An 18246-nucleotide genomic window follows, 5' to 3' on the forward strand; every position below is an offset into this window, starting at 1 on the left:
GTTTGTTTTATTAAGCAAAGATGGAAGAATCCTATCGTGTTGTAGAGTGTACGTAATGCGCGTCAGCATGTATGCCATGCCAGAGTTTGGCACCAACTGGAGATGTCTACCAGCACAGATCTGGCTGAGCGAAAGTCAGGGGCCTTGTTAAATGATATTATGATGAAGACAAGTGAGACGTTGGTTATTCAGAGGGCAAAAGATTATAGAGATTAGCAGTACAAAAACGTTTAGAAAAGCGTCGCCCCCCAAAAGTACACTACTTTGAAATCAAAGTAATCTATGAAATGGCAATACTCCAAAAACTCCACGCTGTCCGTAAACGAGTGCGCGCATCATTCGACGAGATCCTCCTTCAACAAAGCGCCTAGGATGCAGTTGAAATAGCAAAAGTCCACCCTCGAGTCGTGATTCCCATTCTTGGGGATCCTGCCCTATCCTACCTGCGGTGCTGCTCAGCAGCAGTTGCCTCCTCGTCGTCTGTTGCTCAAAGTAAAGACTTCCTCCCACTCACGCAGGCCGCCCCAGTTCTGATTGCGATTCTTGCCCTTGCGTCGCCTACGAAGCCCGGGGATACCGCCCTCTTCTACCGTGGCACCAGTCATGGAGCTCTTGATGCTGCCGCCATCACTTGCAGCGTTCCAGGCACCACTGTCGCCGTATTGGATGCCGCTCATCGGGTCGTCCGGATCAATGTCGCCCAGCTCAATCTTGGTAAGGATGATGCGAGCGAGCCTGGCAAATATCTCGTCGACGCCTTCTCCATTCAGCGCGCTGGCTTCCGTGACCACCGAGATGCCCTGTGTGCTGGCCCATCTCGTGGCTTCCGAGCTCGAAATCTCCCGGCCGTCCGGCGCGTATGTGGCTTTTTGCACAGAGCCGGCGCCGATGGACCCGGCGCTGATGGACCCGGCGTAGTCTCTGCCTCTTGTTGTGGTTTGGGTGTTGGTGGTCGAGTATGAGCTTGCAAAGCCACCCGCGGTTATCGTCGAGTTGGAGCTGACGCTGCTTGGTGTGGGAGGTGGCATGGACGTGTCGATGAGGGATTCGTTGGCGAGATCGAGCTTATTGCCGACGAGGAGTAGACTCAGGTTGGGCGACGCCAGAGCTCGCGCATCGTTGAGAAAAGGCTGCAGTCCGCGAAAGGAGCCATGTGATGTTATGTCGTAAACGAGGATGGCGCCCGCGGCACCTCGGTAGTAGGATCGAGAAACGGATCGAAATCGTTCAGTGCCAGCTGTATCCCAGAGCTATCATGGCAGTTGTGTCAGCACAACGTCGTACGCAGCAGTCGTGCCTCGTCTCATCTAACCTGCAGCTTTATTCTTTTGCGCCTGGCTCCGGTGCCAACTTTGATAATCTTGCTCGCAAACTCCACACCTATTGTTTGGGATGACAAGGCTCGCCATTCGTTCTTCACGAACCGATGTAGCAGGCAAGACCTAAAGCTGTTAATACTCCAAGCCTACATGGTGACAGGGCTTCTCTTCTGGTGGTGCGAACTTACTTTCCCGACCCGCTTGGCCCCAGGAGGATAATCTTGGCCAGGTAATCGTACATGGTTCCCAGCTCCTGCGTTGCCATGTCAGCTATCGGCTGGCCAGCCTTCGTGCGCCGAACGGCCCCTTACCTGCTCTCTGGCTGTCGCAGCACTCTCCTCGCTGCCGGCTGAGGAGCCTCTTGGTCGAGTCATGGTGGTTCGGATGGAGCGCCTATGCCGTATCAAGTTGTGTTGGAGGCATATCACGAGCAGTGACGCGGGCGGCGGTGTACAATCGCCAGGATGTTGATGGCGGGAGCGCTTGCTGGGCATCAACTGATAGCGGCGTTGTAGCGGCTCCTGGCTGGCCGGGCGTTGGGCAGGTGACTACTTTGAGCACCCTTACATAATCACCGTCTATGCAAGACCTCACGTATACAGCCAACAACTGCGAAACAAGTCTGAAACGAGACATTATACCATTTTCAAGATGCAATAATAAGAAAATTTTGTAGACTTTTGTTTTGAAAAATTAAGATGTTGATCGGACCGGGATTCATCCTGTCACATCTTGTCGACCGGCAGGTTGCGCATAACTAGTACATGGATGCACTGGCAACTGGGCCGTCGGCCTGCCAGGCGTATGCATTGGATTTCCGGTCGCATTTGCGTCAAACGTCGTTTTGCCAGATAATGTTGCCAAGTTTTGCTCTTCCGGTAATTTCAAGCTTGTTGGACCTTTCCTAGCAAAGTTTCTGTCGCAAACCAGGTTGTTAAGCCGGGCCGTACAGATCATGTACTGCATTCGGGCCAGCCCCCCGTGGTCCGGCTCCCGCCTCCCCCACAGCCGAGGCACAACGGCGGCGCTGGTGCTACGGCTGCTACGTCTGCGAGCTTCACAGGCGAAAGGCCATTCTTGCATCTCAACCACTGCAAGGGGCCCATTAACACTTCAACGACGCCTACTGCCGCATCATCCCTCTATCTATAACCATGAAAATTTCCGGTCGCACCTTTTTGGTTTCTGGCGGGTGAGACTACGCCGCTATCCCCGTGCTACGCTTCTCACCACATGCTAATCAATTGTCACGTCACCGCAGTGCCTCGGGGTTGGGTCGTGCCTGTTGTGAGGATATTGTCGCCCAAGGTGGCCACGTCGCTGTCCTTGATCAGAATGAGGAAAACGGCCAGGAATTTACCAAGACACTCGGGTCGGCAGCCCGATTCTTTGTCTGCGATGTCCTAGAGAGTGAGAGTATCGCCAAAGCCGTCCAGGGTACCGCGGAATGGGCCAAGGAGTCTGGCAAGCCCATTGGTGGCGCCATCACGGCTGCCGGTGTCGCTCTTCCTGCCCCGGTATGTGCTCTACCCCTGATGTCAATCCAATGTTGAAACATGGAAATAGCTAACTTGACAGATTGTCAACCGTCACGGCGAGCCCTTCAGCATCGATGACTTTGATTTCGTCATTGGCGTAAACTTGCGCGGCACCATTGACCTCGCCCGTCAGACCTGCGCGGCCATGATCAAGACCAAGCGCGAGTCCCCCGACAGCGATCACGGCGTCATCATCATGGTCGCCTCTTCCGCCGCCTTTGACGGCCAAAATGGCCAAGTCTCGTATTCCGCCTCCAAGGGCGCCATCCGATCCCTCACGCTTCCCATGGCTAGAGATCTTGGCCGCTACGGCATCCGCGCCATGACCATTGCCCCCAGTCTCTTTGAGACGGGCATGACGAGCGCTATGCCGGACAAGGTTCGCAAAAACCTCGAGAACACCTTTGTCTTCCCCACAAGATCCGGTCGCGCGCCCGAGTTTGCGTCTCTTGTTCGCCAGATCATTGAGAATGAGATGCTCAACGGCGAGGTAATCCGACTGGATGGTGCTTCGCGTATGCCCAAGATCTAAAGAAGCAATATAGCAAAGGCGTGCCGATCGGACTGGTACTTGCCGGAAGTTGTTTGTAGTTGGTTGTTGTATCATAGCTAACAATGTGTCTTATTTACTGCTCGAGTAACAGTGTCCTATCATTCCCAAGATAAAAAGGGGGAAATAAATGAGAGGAAAAAATGGAAAACAAAGGAATCAATACCAAAGGAAAGACAAGATAACACAAGAACAAGAATACGAATTGAAAGTCCCGTGTTACAAAGCAGTGGCTAGCGTCGCAAGTGCCGAGCGCTCTATCCGGATCCCGTCATCGCTTGACTGCGGGGCCGGAACTTCGACTGTGTAAACAACTTGGATACAATATCCCGCTGACAATGACTCTCAAAATAGCGGTTCTAGACGACTACCAGGGCGTGGCAGAGCGGCATTTTGGAACTCTGGGTGACGAATTTGAAATCATCTATTTCAAGGATACCCTGCTACCATACAATCATCCCGCGACCCCGCAGAGCGTCCGGGATGAGCTGGTGCAGCGCCTGGAGCCATTTCAAATCATCAGTAAGTGCAAACCCGGGAACTTTTGTATCGCTTTCTCTTGAATGGCAATGTATAAAATGTCTCATTATAGACCCAAACCAAGTCATGGATGCCAAGGCATATACTTACGCATCTCCATTACAGGCACTACTCGAGAACGGACCCCGTTTCCCGCAGAGCTAGTCAGTCGCCTGCCGGAGCTGAAGCTTCTCCTCACCAACGGCACGCGCAATCTAGCTCTGGACCTCAGTGCGTTCAAAGAGAGGGGCATCGCCGTGGGCACCGTCCTGGGCGTGCGGCCCGTCGACTTTGCACCCGTGGTGGACCCGACCCCAGAGCACATCCTGACCCTCATCCTCGCCCTCTCCAAGAACATCGCCGCTGACGATGCCACGGTCAAGGCCGGCGGCTGGCAGACCGGCTTCAGCACGAGCCTGTCGGGCAAGACTCTCGGCCTGGTAGGCCTGGGCCGTCTCGGCGCCGTCACGGCCAAGATGCTGCACGCCGCCCTCGGCATGCAGGTCATTGCCTGGAGCCCGAATCTGACTCAGGACAAGGCCGACGAGCAGGCCCGAGCGGCAGGCTTCGCTGCCACGCAGGCCGACGGGCGCCCGACCTTTGCGAGCGTGTCGCGGGAGCATCTCTTCAGCAGGGCCGACGTCGTCAGCGTGCATCTCGTGCTGTCGGACCGCTCCAGGGGCCTCGTCGTGGCGGACGACCTGCGCAGGATGAAGCCCGAGTCATTCTTCGTCAACACGTCGCGCGGCCCGCTCGTCGTGGAGAGGGACCTGCTCGACACGCTCCAGAAGGGACGAATCCGCGGCGCCGCCCTCGACGTGTTTGACATTGAGCCCTTGCCCACAGACAGCGAGTGGCGGACGACCGCTTGGGGCAGGGATGGGCGCAGCCAGGTCCTCTTGACGCCGCACACGGGATATGTAGACCACGCGGTGATCCACGGCTGGTATAAACTGCAGGCTGAAGAGGTCTTGCGTTGGAAGAATGGCGAGGAGCTCAGCATGCGTCTCGTATAAGTGGCAGTGAACTTACTGGTTGCTGGTGGAGCTGCGTTACAGTGCCTAGCCTGATACTGTCAATCGCAAGCATTTCCCGTGAATTAGTTATTTCCTATCAGATGCGGCTTGTTTTACTTTTGCGCTGGAGTTTATGTGATATAAAAATCGATTCGTAAGCCTGTGGTTTCTGGAAGCACGTAACCAACTGCGTAGGTCCCTGTCCGCCGCCGATCGCTAGTTTCGCGCCGCTTCATCGGACCCTGGATTTGCATCAGAAACAGGCCAATGGGATATCATCTTCTCTATTGAGTGAATCTCCCGTGGATAAAACTCTTTGTTTTTCATTTCTTTTTCCAAATTATAGTACAGGGTTCACAGAAGATCGTAAATCTGGACACCGAAGCTTGAATTAGTTGCGATGAATAACCATGTGTGAAACGTACCTGGAGTAAATTCCTTGGCGGCTCGGGGATAGTCCAAAACACTGGCCGTGTAAGATGTGACAGAACCCTGCCATCTCCGATCTTGACCATAACCATCTCGATACAGAGCAACTAGGCAGCGTGTGGCGAAAATTAAGGGTCAAATTCTCCAGCCAGAACAATGCGGGTTATCTATTCTCCCTTTACTACTCTGATGCCTCAGATGACTTATTGTACTAATCAAGAGCAACCAGCAGCATCTCTCGGTAGTTCGTGCTTGAATGTCTTGTGGCTGTCTTATTGCCGTGCGTGACTGCATGACACAATTTCTCGTGCATCCAGCCACTTGCGATAAGGTTAACTAACATCAGTTACGGAGTTCGGGCATTATTTTCTGGGGCCACTGTAGCACCATGACATGACTTCAAGCCACTGCCGGCATGACGCGACCGTCGGGGCGACGCCCGCAGCAGGACACTCCAAAGCTCCGTCGAGCGACTCCCGCATGGATTTCAGGGTTCAAAAGTACGAGACCTGGGGGGCTACAGGGAATCCCTGCCCACGTCAGAACTGCTACAATGCAAGCTGGGGTTGTATTTCAAATTTCTATCGTTTCGTTATGACTCGCCATGCAACCCACCAACATACATTGAGAGGCCAAATTTTCCATCAGACATGCTTGCGACAGAAAAACGACGAGCCGTAAACTTTCTCACTTTCCCGGACAATGGTAATCTCTTCTGACACAAGTTACATCAGAAGCAATTAGGAGTAAGAAAGTAAAAAAAGCACGGATAATGTGAGCAGGAGCAGTAAGTTGTAGTCCGTACGGTAGTCCGTACGGACAGAGGGGCCGCTTGGCTCTTGTCAAAGTGTCTGTCGGCCTACAGTTGGCATCCTGCCACTGGCCCCCACGATATCTGCATAGATCGAGTCAGATATCGACAGCGCCATTTTGCGCCATTTTGCCCCGTACAATGTACTGTGCGCGTGAGCATGCTGCCAAATCCTCAGGGTAAAGTTACCAGTCACCACTCACACCTGCCGCTTAGACCGTCATTGCAGCGGCCGTGTAGGAAGCTAAACCCAAGATGGCCGCTCCACGTTCCCTTCGCTACAGTCCGTGTCACAGGATCTCACACACACACCCGGCCGACCACCTGCCCATCGCTCTTCTTTTCTATTTGTAGGTGTGTGCGATGCTTGGGTCACCGATAGCGCTATTTGTAAACCGATTCTTTGAGACGACAGAGCCGTCAAGATTGGCCCCCAAACAGTGGACAGAGCCATGCTACGCCCATCCGAGAAGCACACATACGCACGGGAAAGCAAAAGTGCCCCCTGCTCTACCCCCCAAAGCTGGAGATGTCTGTGTTTGTTTATGCCCAGAGTCATGGAACAGACCCCGGTTTGACCTCCGATGGATATTGCCACGGCCGTATACATGGGAAAAAATGGGTAAAGAGTGCTGGCAAGAGACTGGTGCTCCACGATTACTCCACGCCTGGTCGAGGTTGACCGTCGTAGATGCATATACAAAAGACCTTGTTGGCCCATATCCCAGACGATACAGTGTTCCCTTCTTCTTGGCTTCTTCACGCACACGCACGGGACAGCAAGAACCCGGATACCCCATGATCTCGTCTGGTTACAGATCAAAACTTTGAAACCTCTTTTCTCGGGCCACATTTTCCGTCTTTCCATCAATTTGGACGACGAAGTTTTCTCCAATCCTCATTGTCTCGACAAAATATTCTATCGAGTATTCGAGATTACTCCCATCCAGAATTGATTGGCCTCGATACACCTCAAAATGGCCCAAGACAAACCTCAGTGCGGTAGTGATGCTAGTGTCACCACCGAGTATAACCTACCACTCCATGTGGTCGGTCTATGTATGCTTGGAGATGACCCCCAGATTCGATACCCGATCAAAACTAACTTATCTCTAGTTCTGATTTTGGGCTCCTCACTACTGGGTATGCAGACCTGCAAACGGGCTTAAGATCTGTAGTTGGTGCTGACCCTCGTTTAGGAGCTGGATTTCCCGTCGTAGCCAAACGGTTCAAGGCTCTGAAGATTCCCCCGTCCATCTTCTTCGCTTGCAAGCATTTCGGAACCGGAGTTCTCATTGCCACCGCTTTCGTTCATGTCCGTACACCGTGCTTCCTCCCGAAAACATGATCGAGTCTACTAACACCGCAATAGCTGCTGCCCACCGCCTTCGGTAATCTGATGAACCCGTGTCTGCCAGACCTTTTCACAGAGAAGTACCCACCTATGCCCGGTGTCATCATGATGGGTTCAATGTTCATCTTGTTCGTCATTGAAATGTATCTCAATGCCAAAACTGGTGGCCACTCCCACGGTGGCCCGACTGGTGAAGGCATTATCGCCCCGCACCACGGACACCACCACGACGAGCGCCCCTCGAGCGCAGACAGTGAGAAGAAAGAGGACACCACCGTGTCTGTGGGCGGAATCACCGAGCATGAGAGTGGTCGCAGCAGCCGTGCCGACTCCACATCGACCCTCAACGAGACTTCCACGGACATGACCTTCGGTCGGGCGAAGGGGGATCCTAGCACCGAGGTACGCTACTTCGATGAGGCAGGCCAGGAGGTTGACCCTCTTGTGTACCGCAAGATGTCTGCCAATATCACTTTACTCGAGGGTGGTATTCTCTTCCACTCCGTCTTTGTTGGCATGACCCTCTCCATCACCGTCGACGGCTTTGTTATTCTCCTGATTGCATTTGTCTTCCACCAGGCCTTTGAGGGGCTCGGTCTCGGGTCGCGTATTGCTGCTGTGCCGTACCCGCGCGGGAGCATTCGTCCATGGCTGCTGGTTGTCGCGTTTGGCGTCACGGCGCCGCTCGGCCAGGCAATCGGCCTCGGTGCTCGCAACACATACGACCCGAATAGTGCGTTTGGCCTCATCATCGTGGGCGTCTTCAACGCAATCTCCTCAGGCCTTCTCATTTACGCCGCCTTGGTCGATCTGCTGGCCCAAGACTTCCTCTCCGAAGAGGCCGACAAGACAATGGGCACCAAGAAGAAGGGTGCCGCATTTGCGTTTGTGTTGGTAGGAGGTAAGATTCCGACTCTTAACAACAATCTTCAATGACACATTTGCTGACATGCATTGATGTAGCTGCCGCCATGTCCGTTATCGGCGCATTTGCGTAAATTGTATTCTTGGGTGGCACAACGTGACCTACGCATGGTTCTTAAGAAAAAGTTTTAACGTGATAACGACAATTTATGATTGCTAGTCGCTAGGCGATTAGGATAGTCTTTGAGAGCAAGTCTGCCGCCCTGGCGCATTTAATCCTCGATTGGCATGGTTTTATTGTTGCATGGCAAGCGGCATACTTTTACGAATTAAATTGCAATTTCAAGATCTGTTCATACAGAAGCATATACACTAACAGGCCGTCTTCCATCGCAGCGCTAATTGTCGTGTGCGACTACCCGAAACGCGCCCGAAGCCTTTACCAATAACTAGAACGTGAAGCGTCGTCGTAATGCGTGATGAGAGCTTCGGACTGAGGGTGGCAACGCTAGCCTTCATCAATGGACACAACATAGCAATAACCTGCTGCATGTGCCCCTGCACCAAGTTGCCCTACGGGCCGATTATCTGCAGCCATTCCCCAGGTTCACCATCCGAATTGGACACTGCGTAAACACCATGTTGAGCACTACATATGCGGCTCCATCGTCGCACCAAGCACACGATGGCCAGTCATGTACAAGCGTGGGCGCTGCGCCGGCTTACCAGTACATTGATACAGCAGTCAAGTTCTAAATCAATACTGATCAGTCTGCTGTTTTGCGGGTTTCGGCACTCAATGCCGGGCTAGTGGCAGTCCAACTGGAGCACTTACATGCAACCTGTAAGCACTATGGACGGAGATGGCGCCAGCCCAACCTTGGAGAGGTGGAAAATGAGCGTGCATTGAAGATATGCCGGGTATGATCTCGGCTGTACCTCCACATCGGGCAACTGGTTCGGGATGGAGCTGGCGGGCGGTATTGATGCTTTTCATTATTAAAGAGACCGGCCCGCGGCGAGCTTGGGTCATGTAGGCAGTCCTAGTCGTCTGTCTCCTCACTTTTGACTCGGCAGTTTTCAGAATCCGAACAACATGCGTCTTTGCGTCTCTTCAGCTCTCGCTGTTGTGGCCAGCGTCTTGTCGCTGGCTAGTGCCGACACCACACCCGTGTCGGATAGCGACATGACCAACTTGCTCAACGAGGGCGGTGTTTCGCTGGCGATGAAGGCGGCGCCCATGTTCTTCTTCGGACAGGCCCTGAACCATCCGCCGTGTATCCCTACCTTTGCGACCGACAAGAGCAACAAGCAGACGCCTCCCGCAGACCTGTGCGACTGGCCCAACGCTGGCTGCAACTGCCGCACTCCTGGCGTGCCCATCGGCAATCCGGCGCCGTCTTTCCCCGTGTACTTTTCGTACGAGAAATGTACCGATACCAGCGTCCGCATTCAGTACTCTCTGTTTTATGAGAAGGACGGGTAAGAGAAGCAAATTGCAGTGCCCATAGAGCAGACCTATGGCAGTGTCGAGAAGCGACGAGCTAACAAGGCGGCAACACTTTTAGATTCAATCCCGCCAAGCTCTTCGGTCACCACTAGTAAGCCCTCATGCAAACTAACTAATCTGACAAGAAAACGGCACTGAGCTAACCCGTCTTGCTAGTGACTGGGAGCGCGTTATCGTCATCTGGAAAAAGTCCGACGATGGCTTATGGCGCCCAGCAGAGATTAAGCTCTCGCAGCACAGCGGCTACCAGACTCTGGAGTGGGATCAGATCCAAAACACCTTCAACGACGATACGGCCGGCCAGAAGCTCGGCGGGCCCAACGGACAGAAGAACCTCAACCATGCCAAGGTCTATGTTGCATGGGCCAAGCACGACCACCACAACGACCGCAACACGGTAAGCTTCAGAAGAACGGGCCTTTCTGGAGACAGCCCGGGCAGAAAATGAATGATGCTAATTGTGCATTATAGGGCTTCAACGACGTTCTCTCGCAGCTGACGAACAACGCGTTCCGCTCTCAGGACTGGTGGTACCTGCCACAGCGAGGTATGATGAGCTTTCGTTGTCTGATCAATGTGGTCGAATGGGTTTCCCGTTACTAACACCCCTCGCTTTGCAGGTGACTACATTCGCGCCGACGGTTCCACTGAGATCGGCCGACTGATGAGGGGCATGGACTGGGGCAGTGCCAGCTCCAACCCGGCCAGTGTTCATGACGGACTCTGCCAGGCCTAATTATCGAATAAGCCGGGCGAATGCTTTGAGTTTAGCGACATTAGCTTGTGTATGGATGTGTTCTGGCAGTGCCAATATGTCACCAACTGGAAATTATACAAGCACAAATTTTGAATCCGAGTATTACCTGTAGATCAAGGTGTCCAGCGATTGACTAGGTCCCCACAAACATCTAGTTATCTCGATATGACACAATTTCGGGCCGCCTCCCGCAAGCGCTACTTGTGTGCCCCTCTAGCTAGCTATGTGACCACAATGCACTTATAACACTAGGCTACACAGCGCAAGTAATAACAATAAAGTAGATGCAGTACTTCATTAAATATCAATTGTGTCATCGTATTTCTGACAAAGCAATAACCCATGACATTATTCGGCGTTAAGCATTCGACAAAGTGTCGGCGTTAAAAATCTGTATTCGACAAAGTCTCGGCGTCAAGCGCTGGACAATGTATCGGCGATAAGGCCCAGAGGATTCTTCCTGCAGCAGGACTCCAGTATTTAGCGAAGCTTCAGATAAGCTGCTTACACGGCCAGAACAGCGTGCTCTGATCTGTACCCACACCATGTTCAGCCACCTCTCAGAGGTACATGTTGCCTACGCCATCCGACCATCCACTCAACCATACGCCATGAGAACCTGCCCCATTTCCATTTTACACATCGGCTTTTTCCTACCTTGCCAATTTTTCCAATATACAGCCTACTCGGGCGTCTTAGATATAGCTGGCCCATTGCCCGCCACCACAGAGCCTACGAGCTCGTCAGAAACATGACCACAGGCAAGGTCTGGATCATCACAGGATGCTCTTCCGGCTTCGGTCGAGAGATTGCTCGTGCTGCTCTCGCCCGCGGCGACATTGTTGTTGCAACCGCGCGAGATCCCACAAAGCTGGCAGATCTGGGTGCCAAGGGAGCTATTCTGCAGCGTCTTGACGTGACGGACGATGACGCACATCTTGCCGAGGCCATAGCGAGTGTGTTGACCGAGACTGGGGGCAAGATTGACATACTGGTCAACAACGCTGGCTACATCCTCACGGGTGCGGTTGAAGAGTGCAGCCGTGAAGAGGTCCAGGCCACCTTCAACACCAATGTCTTTGGCCAGCTCAACGTCGCCCGCGCCGTCCTACCCATCATGCGAAAGCAGAAGAGCGGCATCATAGCCAATCTCGGTAGCATTGGTGGCTGGCAGGGCACGCCAGGTGCCGGCCTGTACTGCGCCACGAAAGCCTGCGCTGCCATGATCTCCGAGGCATTGCGCTTCGAGGTTGCCCATCTCGGAATCAAAGTCACATGCGTTGAGCCAGGCTACTTCCGCACCAGCGTCTTGAGCCCCGGCCACCGAGTCCGCGCCAAAAAGATCATTGACGAGCTTGACAAGGGGGCAGGTGCCACTATAGGTGCTCTGGATGCTCTCGACCGTCAACAGCCCGGAGATCCTGTCAAGGGTGCGGCGCTGATTGTCGAGGTACTCACAGGCTCGGGTAGGGCAGAGGGGCGTGATCTGCCTCCAAGGCTTGTTGTTGGAAGAGATGCTTACGAGTTTGTTACTGGTAACATGAACTCGAACCGAGTCAACTTGGGGTTATGGAAGGATCTAGCGACTTCAACGGATTGTGACGTTTAAGAAAGGGAACAAGCGAGGCAATTCGAGGCATTACCAGCGAGGAAGGTTGGGCGGACGAGAGAACAAAGTCGCGCGTTATCGCTGCTCCGGGATGAGTATAAAGAGACAGGGCTGTCACAACTACCGCCGTGTAGCTGGCTCCAGTGAAGGGTTGTGTACCGAAAGCGGACCTGCCAATTCGTACTCTGTATGCAGACTCAAAGTCAACATATTCTGTTGCAAGCTAAAAACAATTCCTTCTTTGCTCTTGCGTCATTGCTGCGGCGAGAAGCCTTTTCGCCGATGACCAAGATGGTAACGCAAGCTATCGGCTTTATCCTATGCCCGATGCCCCATTTAGAGTGAACCAGGAAGCGTAGCGCATTGTGGCGGGGAGGAAGCTGACGGCGCCTTATACGCTAGCCTGATATAAATACTTAAGATGAACAGGGCTTGCCTATTGCTTAAAAGAAATTCATGAAAGCGTGCGGGACCGTTGACTTAGAAGTTCCATTGACCTGTCCACCCGCCTTTTTCTATTGACGAGCCTCCAGCCATATCCCGGACGAAATCACGCCAAACACGAAAAAAAAAAAAGAGGCAAAATGCCCCAGATTTATAACGCAACTGCCACGGCCAGCGGTCTGACCAGCGATTTGGCCGCACACATCAAGGGAAAGGTGGTGCTAACCACCGGCGTCTCTCCAAAGAGCCTAGGCGCCACCTTTGTACAGGCCATTGCACAGGGCCAGCCCGCGTTGCTGATATTAGCGGCGCGCAGCCCATCCAAGCTCGAGCAGACGGCGAAGGCAATTGAAGCCGCCAGTCCAGGTGTCAAGGTCAAGAGCCTCGAGCTTGCACTCGACTCTTTGGCCGCTGTCAGAAAAGCTGCAGAGACTCTCTTGTCGTGGACCGATGTGCCTGTCATTGATGTTCTCGTCAACAATGCGGGCATCATGGCTGTAGAGTACAAGCTCTCGCCCGATGGATTCGAAAGCCAGTTCGCGACTAATCACCTCGGCCACTTCTTGTTTACCAACTTGATCCTGAACAAGATCATGGTCTCCAGCTCACCACGCATTGTCAACGTTAGCAGCGACGGTCACCGTCTTGGCCATATTCGGTGGGATGACTATAACTTCGATGTAAGTAGCTTTACCAGTAGGAACATGTGCGGCTTCTAACATGAAGCAATTAGGGTGGCAAGACATACAATAAATGGACAGCATACGGCCAGTCCAAAACTGCCAACATTCTTTTTTCCGTGTCTCTCGCCTCGAAGCTTGGAAAGCGCGGGCTGTTGTCTTACAGCCTTCACCCTGGTGTAATTGGCACTAATCTCGGCAGCCATGTCGGGGACTGGGACAGTTTAAGTAAGTGCATCTCAGACACAGCATTTTATATGCAAAATCCAGAAGAAAAGGAAGGAAGCACATTCCAAGTACAGAAGATGGCTGAGCGATTATTTTAGGAAACGCCGACCGGCGGCTAGGCAACAAGGAGGGCTGGGCCGACTTCAAGTGGAAGACGGATGACCAGGGCGCCGCGACTCATGTGTTCGCTGCTTTTGCCCCAACTTTGAACGGTGCGGATCTCTTCGCGACAATGTTTTTCTTTCAGGAAAGGCTATACAACCCAAAGAGTATGACTGACTGACATTGATCATAGACCACAACGGTGCCTACCTCGAGAACTCGCACGTCGCCGATCCCTTTGTCGAAACAGTCAAGCCATGGGCCACCAGCCCTGTCGAAGCCGAGAGGCTATGGAAGTTGACTGAGGAGCTTGTTGGCCAAGAATTCCAGTACTAGATTCTGCGCGGTCGTGACGGAGGCACTGCCTTGAAAATTGAGTGATGATGGATTTGTTGACCAAAAAGACAATGTTTGAACAGATGTATACGACTACTTCCAGCAACAAATTTACTTTTGAGAGATGAGCACATACCTAGCTCGATGAAAAACAGATGCGTACTGCTAGAGCCCAAAATCAAGGAGGACGCGTAGCCATAAGAGTCAGGGTTTAGCACGGCCGGCCTCATCGTGGCTAGTACAATCTAGTGCAGCGCGGTCTTTAGATGCAAAACTTGCAACCCTCTTTCGGCTCGGAAGGGAGTCTTTGCTACATCTTATAACTTCGCGAGTATACCCCGCCATCTTTCTGAACGGCAACAGCGAAAGGCTTGAGAAATGTGCTCGCTTAACTCATAGCATAGAGGAGTGGTTTTTGCCCCAGCTTCTCATGCTGTCTCGATCGCTCCAATCGGATAAGAAAGAAGCCGAAAACTGTATCTTTGTATAGCGACTCATTCATAGCGGCTCTAGTGATTGTCTAAGTATTATATGCCTTTTCTTTTTCCCTCAAGAGAAAGCGTAGGCACCGTCTGCCATCGCAATTGGTCGGTCTGGCCAGACCAACAGGCTACAGGCTACGGGTAGCCGAGGGTCAAGGGCGCACATCCAAAGAGCCAAGACTTTCTTATTAGTGGTTGATACAGTTTGCCTATTTCTCCAACGGCTAAGCCCAGAGTCACGACTCAGGCAAAACAAGGGAGAAACTAGGAAAAACAATCTCACTCGGCCATGTCCTTGCGATCGTAGTTGCGACCGTAACCGCTCGCTACACCACGGCAGATGGCCTCGTTTCACCTCTTTTCGAAGCTACCGGCCGAGGTCCGTGCCTTCATTTGGGCCTATTCGGTCGAGCACCGGACTGTAGACATACGGGCTCTGCGGGCGTCGAGGCAGCAGCGCCGTGGGGCGCATTACTCTCTTGAAGGTCCTGGTCCTTTCGCGTCGGTCCCCGTACCGGCAGTAATGTACGTGTGTCGAAAACGCCAATGTCTCCAACTCTATGAAAAGTACGAGTACTCCTGCCCCCCTGAGCGACGCTGCTTTATATACCCCTGGGAGACGGTCATGGCCAATACCGGCCCAGCTCGGCCAGAGCAGCGCTATGCCTGGCTCAACTTTGAGATGGAAATGATAGATATTGGGAGGGATGACCTAAAAGACGTTTAACACATCGCATCGCGTATACGACGACTGATGCTGGAGCGGGACAACGCGGACGAGTACTGATACCATGACGAGGGGCATGAACTAATAGACTTTCCTAACACAGACGTGCTTCACATTCTAAGTCGCCATCCTCTAGCAGGACGGTGTGACACGTGGGAAGAGCGCTGCTGGTCCTGTAAAAAGCAGAACCTCAAGTTTATCGACAAGGCGACCGGCCAGGTGGCCAATATGGACGAGGTGCAAGCGATGCGGGATGCGGGCTGACTGCCAGGCAATGGGAAGGAAAACAAAGAAGAAAGGAACAGCAAGACGGAATAGTGTATTGAATAGAGAAGTTTTGAATAGTGGAGGAGGCCATATACCTAAATGTATAGCATTCAATATGCACCTGTTTCTAGATCCTCCACCACTCATTTCTCCCCCATCCAGTGCACCCCGATCTTGACCTCTACAAGCTACAGGCACGTTCTTTGCCTTTCTATACACTCTGTTCATCGCTAGATGCCTCCAAGCTGCCCATGAGTCGGGAGCGCTGCGGCGGTACATGTAATTGGCAAATGCTCGCAGTTTTTCAACGTAAACGGGCACTCCGGCGGCACGCGCCGCAAGTGCCGTTCCTCTAAAGTCAAAGGTCTCTAGGCGTTTGGTTGGATCATTAGGATGCATGGGATCCTACCCCAAGTCCGCGACGACCACTCCCATGTCCCCGCTAAGCTACGTCCTCGCATATTCAATCAGATGTTTGCCACGATCAGCATCTCGGATGACCATGATGCGGTCCCGCGTCGCGTCGAGGTCGGTGAACCGCACTCTGTTGTTGGCAAGCCCATGCGCATTCTACGTGTCGTCTATGATCCGGCTCAGTCGCTCGGTAAACTTGTTGAAATTCGGGCTGGCGGACTTGATCGCATGGAGGCGGGGAAATTGGGCACGGTTCTTCGGCCAAATCTGCCGTAGTACTGCTGAGCGCTGGTGGATGGGCGCGCCAGCGAGGATGATGCGTTGGCCGGCCGCAAGAGAATGATGTTGAGGGCCTGCGGCCGATGAGCCACCTGGCACGTACCCATCTGCCCACGTAAGATGGTACGAGCCAAGCCTGGACGTTGGACAGGCAGATATCAGAGAAAAAGGAAGAATTGATGCAGGAAAGAGTCAATCTCTGCGCCAATCCCCCCGGGCTGCAGGTACGATGGTGGCATTTGCATAAAGGTTGGGGCTGGCTGCGGGTGTAGTAAGCCCAGGGCTAATATGTTGGGGGATGCACAGTGGCTTACAGGGGATTACAGTGGCACTGACCGGGTCCCTAAGGTACTACCTAGGTAAGGTAGGGGTGCAAGCGTGGCAGGGAACGGGCAACGGGCATGGGGGAGCAACCCCTCCGTCTGCAACCTCACAAGGTAGAAAGACGGACCTCGAAAGGGCCCGATTATTACTACTTTATCTTGGCGGTTGGCGGTGTATGACAATTTATGCGCAAACGTACCAGTATCATAGCTTGTGCGTAGCGTCTGTGTACCACACGGCTGTTGAGGACGGAGGGATGGCACTGCGTCAGAGATTTGAGTGGAAATGGCCAGGATGGCGCTATATTATGCCAACGCTAAGATGGAAAGGAAAAAAAGAAGAGGAAAAAGAACAAGATGGACCCGTCCGTGAGCGCAGATCTGAAAGCGGGTTGTACAAGGTCAAGTGCGCATGTGCATGCTTAGTCGAGTGGGCAGGTAGGCTAACACTACCTAAGTTGCTGCACGACAATTCTAGAGGGATTTACAGAAGCACTAGAAGCAGCAGCGCAACAGTAGGTAGCAGGGGGCAGTGCACCGTGGGCCACGGTGCTGCCGGTAGTTGAGAAGGCTGGTGCAGGTACCAGACACGAGATGGGATGGTCATCTTGCGCTTCTTGTTTTATTTTATTTCGGCCAGAGGTGCCAGTACCTCGGTACTTGGGATGTTGTTGGATCCTTGCTGGTGGTACTTGGAGTACCAGTACTGGCAGGTCAGTCGGCGGGATTCGTGAGATGAAATGTCAATGCTCTCTCTCTCGGTCATTGAGCTCCCCCTCTTGTCCTCCCCGGCTTGTCGATCGGCGGCCACGAATCGTCGCTGTGCCCACCCGCGCTGCTCATCCATCGTCGCACCGGCACCACCCATCAATCTGGCAGTTTCGAGCAACGATAGGCCAAGAATCCGTAGCTCCATTCATGGCTACCTAGCAACTAGCCACCTGGCTCAGCATTTATCATCTACCGATTTTGTGCTGCCTGCCATTGCCACAGCCGTCCGTTCCATTGCGGCATACCCAGTAGTTACTGGGTGACTGGTACGACCAAAAGAGGCCCCACTTGAAACCCTCGTCTTGAGTGTCAGTGTCTCGCTCACCCATATTCTCCTCTTGTTCTAGTGAGTTAGTTACCAGTGCGTTAGTTACTGGTGACTGGTAGGTAGGTACCTAGCTCGTGAATCCCCGCCGCCCGCCCACTGGCTTGGCTGTAAGCAGTTAGCAGCGTCTGGCTATCGCGGCGTCAGCGCTCCTCTACAATCGCCACAAGGCGAGACAAGAACCAGCACAAAAAAAAAGGGATCATCTACAGACAGAAAGACAGAGAAGAAAAGCAAAAGGGAAATGGCGCCCCTCAATCGTCGACGCCTCGCGGGCCGCCCATCATCGTTCTAGCCGTCTTAGCCTGGTCGATCCGGACACCAGCCAAAGCCTCTCTGGCCTTCTTTTTCCGTCCTCAACAACCCATCTCTGCCCGTCCGTCCGTCCACCATCGTCCTCCTCATCCTCCTCAGGTAGTTAGCGACTCGACTTGCGGGGCTCCTCTCTCGCCGGCCCGCCTCTCTGATCCTCCGAACCCAAAATCCCCTACGCCATCATCACTCGCCCATCGTCTTTCCCCAAACACAAACGCAACGCCCGCACACCACCACCCGTCCAGTCGCTTCCACCCTCTTCCCGCATCGACGGGCC

The 18246-nt window shown here is 53.3% G+C and overlaps 8 protein-coding genes across 8 annotated transcripts; 6 read left to right on the forward strand and 2 right to left on the reverse strand.

The window, feature by feature from the left end:
* Positions 1 to 455: 455 nt before the first annotated feature.
* LMH87_006736 (uncharacterized protein) lies at positions 456 to 1813 on the reverse strand (the record flags this gene model as incomplete). Its single annotated transcript, XM_056204671.1, has 4 exons — positions 456 to 1250; positions 1313 to 1442; positions 1508 to 1572; positions 1631 to 1813. 4 exons carry the CDS (start codon positions 1811 to 1813, stop codon positions 456 to 458), a joined length of 1173 nt encoding a protein of 390 aa, XP_056060004.1.
* Positions 1814 to 2473: 660 nt separating this feature from the next.
* LMH87_006737 (uncharacterized protein) lies at positions 2474 to 3389 on the forward strand (the record flags this gene model as incomplete). Its single annotated transcript, XM_056204672.1, has 3 exons — positions 2474 to 2511; positions 2581 to 2836; positions 2898 to 3389. 3 exons carry the CDS (start codon positions 2474 to 2476, stop codon positions 3387 to 3389), a joined length of 786 nt encoding a protein of 261 aa, XP_056060005.1.
* A 356-nt stretch (positions 3390 to 3745) lies between these two features.
* On the forward strand, positions 3746 to 4942 carry LMH87_006738 (uncharacterized protein; the record flags this gene model as incomplete). Its single annotated transcript, XM_056204673.1, has 2 exons — positions 3746 to 3929; positions 4053 to 4942. 2 exons carry the CDS (start codon positions 3746 to 3748, stop codon positions 4940 to 4942), a joined length of 1074 nt encoding a protein of 357 aa, XP_056060006.1.
* Positions 4943 to 7159: 2217 nt separating this feature from the next.
* LMH87_006739 (uncharacterized protein) lies at positions 7160 to 8534 on the forward strand (the record flags this gene model as incomplete). Its single annotated transcript, XM_056204674.1, has 5 exons — positions 7160 to 7241; positions 7299 to 7325; positions 7382 to 7497; positions 7555 to 8437; positions 8500 to 8534. 5 exons carry the CDS (start codon positions 7160 to 7162, stop codon positions 8532 to 8534), a joined length of 1143 nt encoding a protein of 380 aa, XP_056060007.1.
* A 962-nt stretch (positions 8535 to 9496) lies between these two features.
* Positions 9497 to 10646, forward strand: LMH87_006740 (uncharacterized protein; the record flags this gene model as incomplete). The annotated part of the gene is made up of 5 exons (XM_056204675.1): positions 9497 to 9882; positions 9969 to 10001; positions 10067 to 10307; positions 10382 to 10457; positions 10531 to 10646. The coding sequence occupies 5 exons, from the start codon at positions 9497 to 9499 to the stop codon at positions 10644 to 10646; spliced, it is 852 nt and encodes a 283-aa protein (XP_056060008.1).
* A 772-nt stretch (positions 10647 to 11418) lies between these two features.
* Positions 11419 to 12276, forward strand: LMH87_006741 (uncharacterized protein; the record flags this gene model as incomplete). Its single annotated transcript, XM_056204677.1, has 1 exon — positions 11419 to 12276. One exon carries the CDS (start codon positions 11419 to 11421, stop codon positions 12274 to 12276), a length of 858 nt encoding a protein of 285 aa, XP_056060009.1.
* A 584-nt stretch (positions 12277 to 12860) lies between these two features.
* On the forward strand, positions 12861 to 14066 carry LMH87_006742 (uncharacterized protein; the record flags this gene model as incomplete). The annotated part of the gene is made up of 4 exons (XM_056204678.1): positions 12861 to 13400; positions 13454 to 13628; positions 13727 to 13840; positions 13924 to 14066. The coding sequence occupies 4 exons, from the start codon at positions 12861 to 12863 to the stop codon at positions 14064 to 14066; spliced, it is 972 nt and encodes a 323-aa protein (XP_056060010.1).
* Positions 14067 to 16112: 2046 nt separating this feature from the next.
* On the reverse strand, positions 16113 to 18237 carry LMH87_006743 (uncharacterized protein; the record flags this gene model as incomplete). Its single annotated transcript, XM_056204679.1, has 9 exons — positions 16113 to 16123; positions 16177 to 16309; positions 16464 to 16495; positions 16550 to 16586; positions 16670 to 16710; positions 16759 to 16783; positions 17575 to 17666; positions 17725 to 17757; positions 18201 to 18237. 9 exons carry the CDS (start codon positions 18235 to 18237, stop codon positions 16113 to 16115), a joined length of 441 nt encoding a protein of 146 aa, XP_056060011.1.
* Between the last annotated feature and the right edge of the window lie 9 nt (positions 18238 to 18246).

The sequence above is a fragment of the Akanthomyces muscarius genome, chromosome 1 (assembly GCF_028009165.1).
Source record: "Akanthomyces muscarius strain Ve6 chromosome 1, whole genome shotgun sequence".
NCBI classification, from domain to species: Eukaryota; Fungi; Ascomycota; class Sordariomycetes; order Hypocreales; family Cordycipitaceae; genus Akanthomyces; species Akanthomyces muscarius.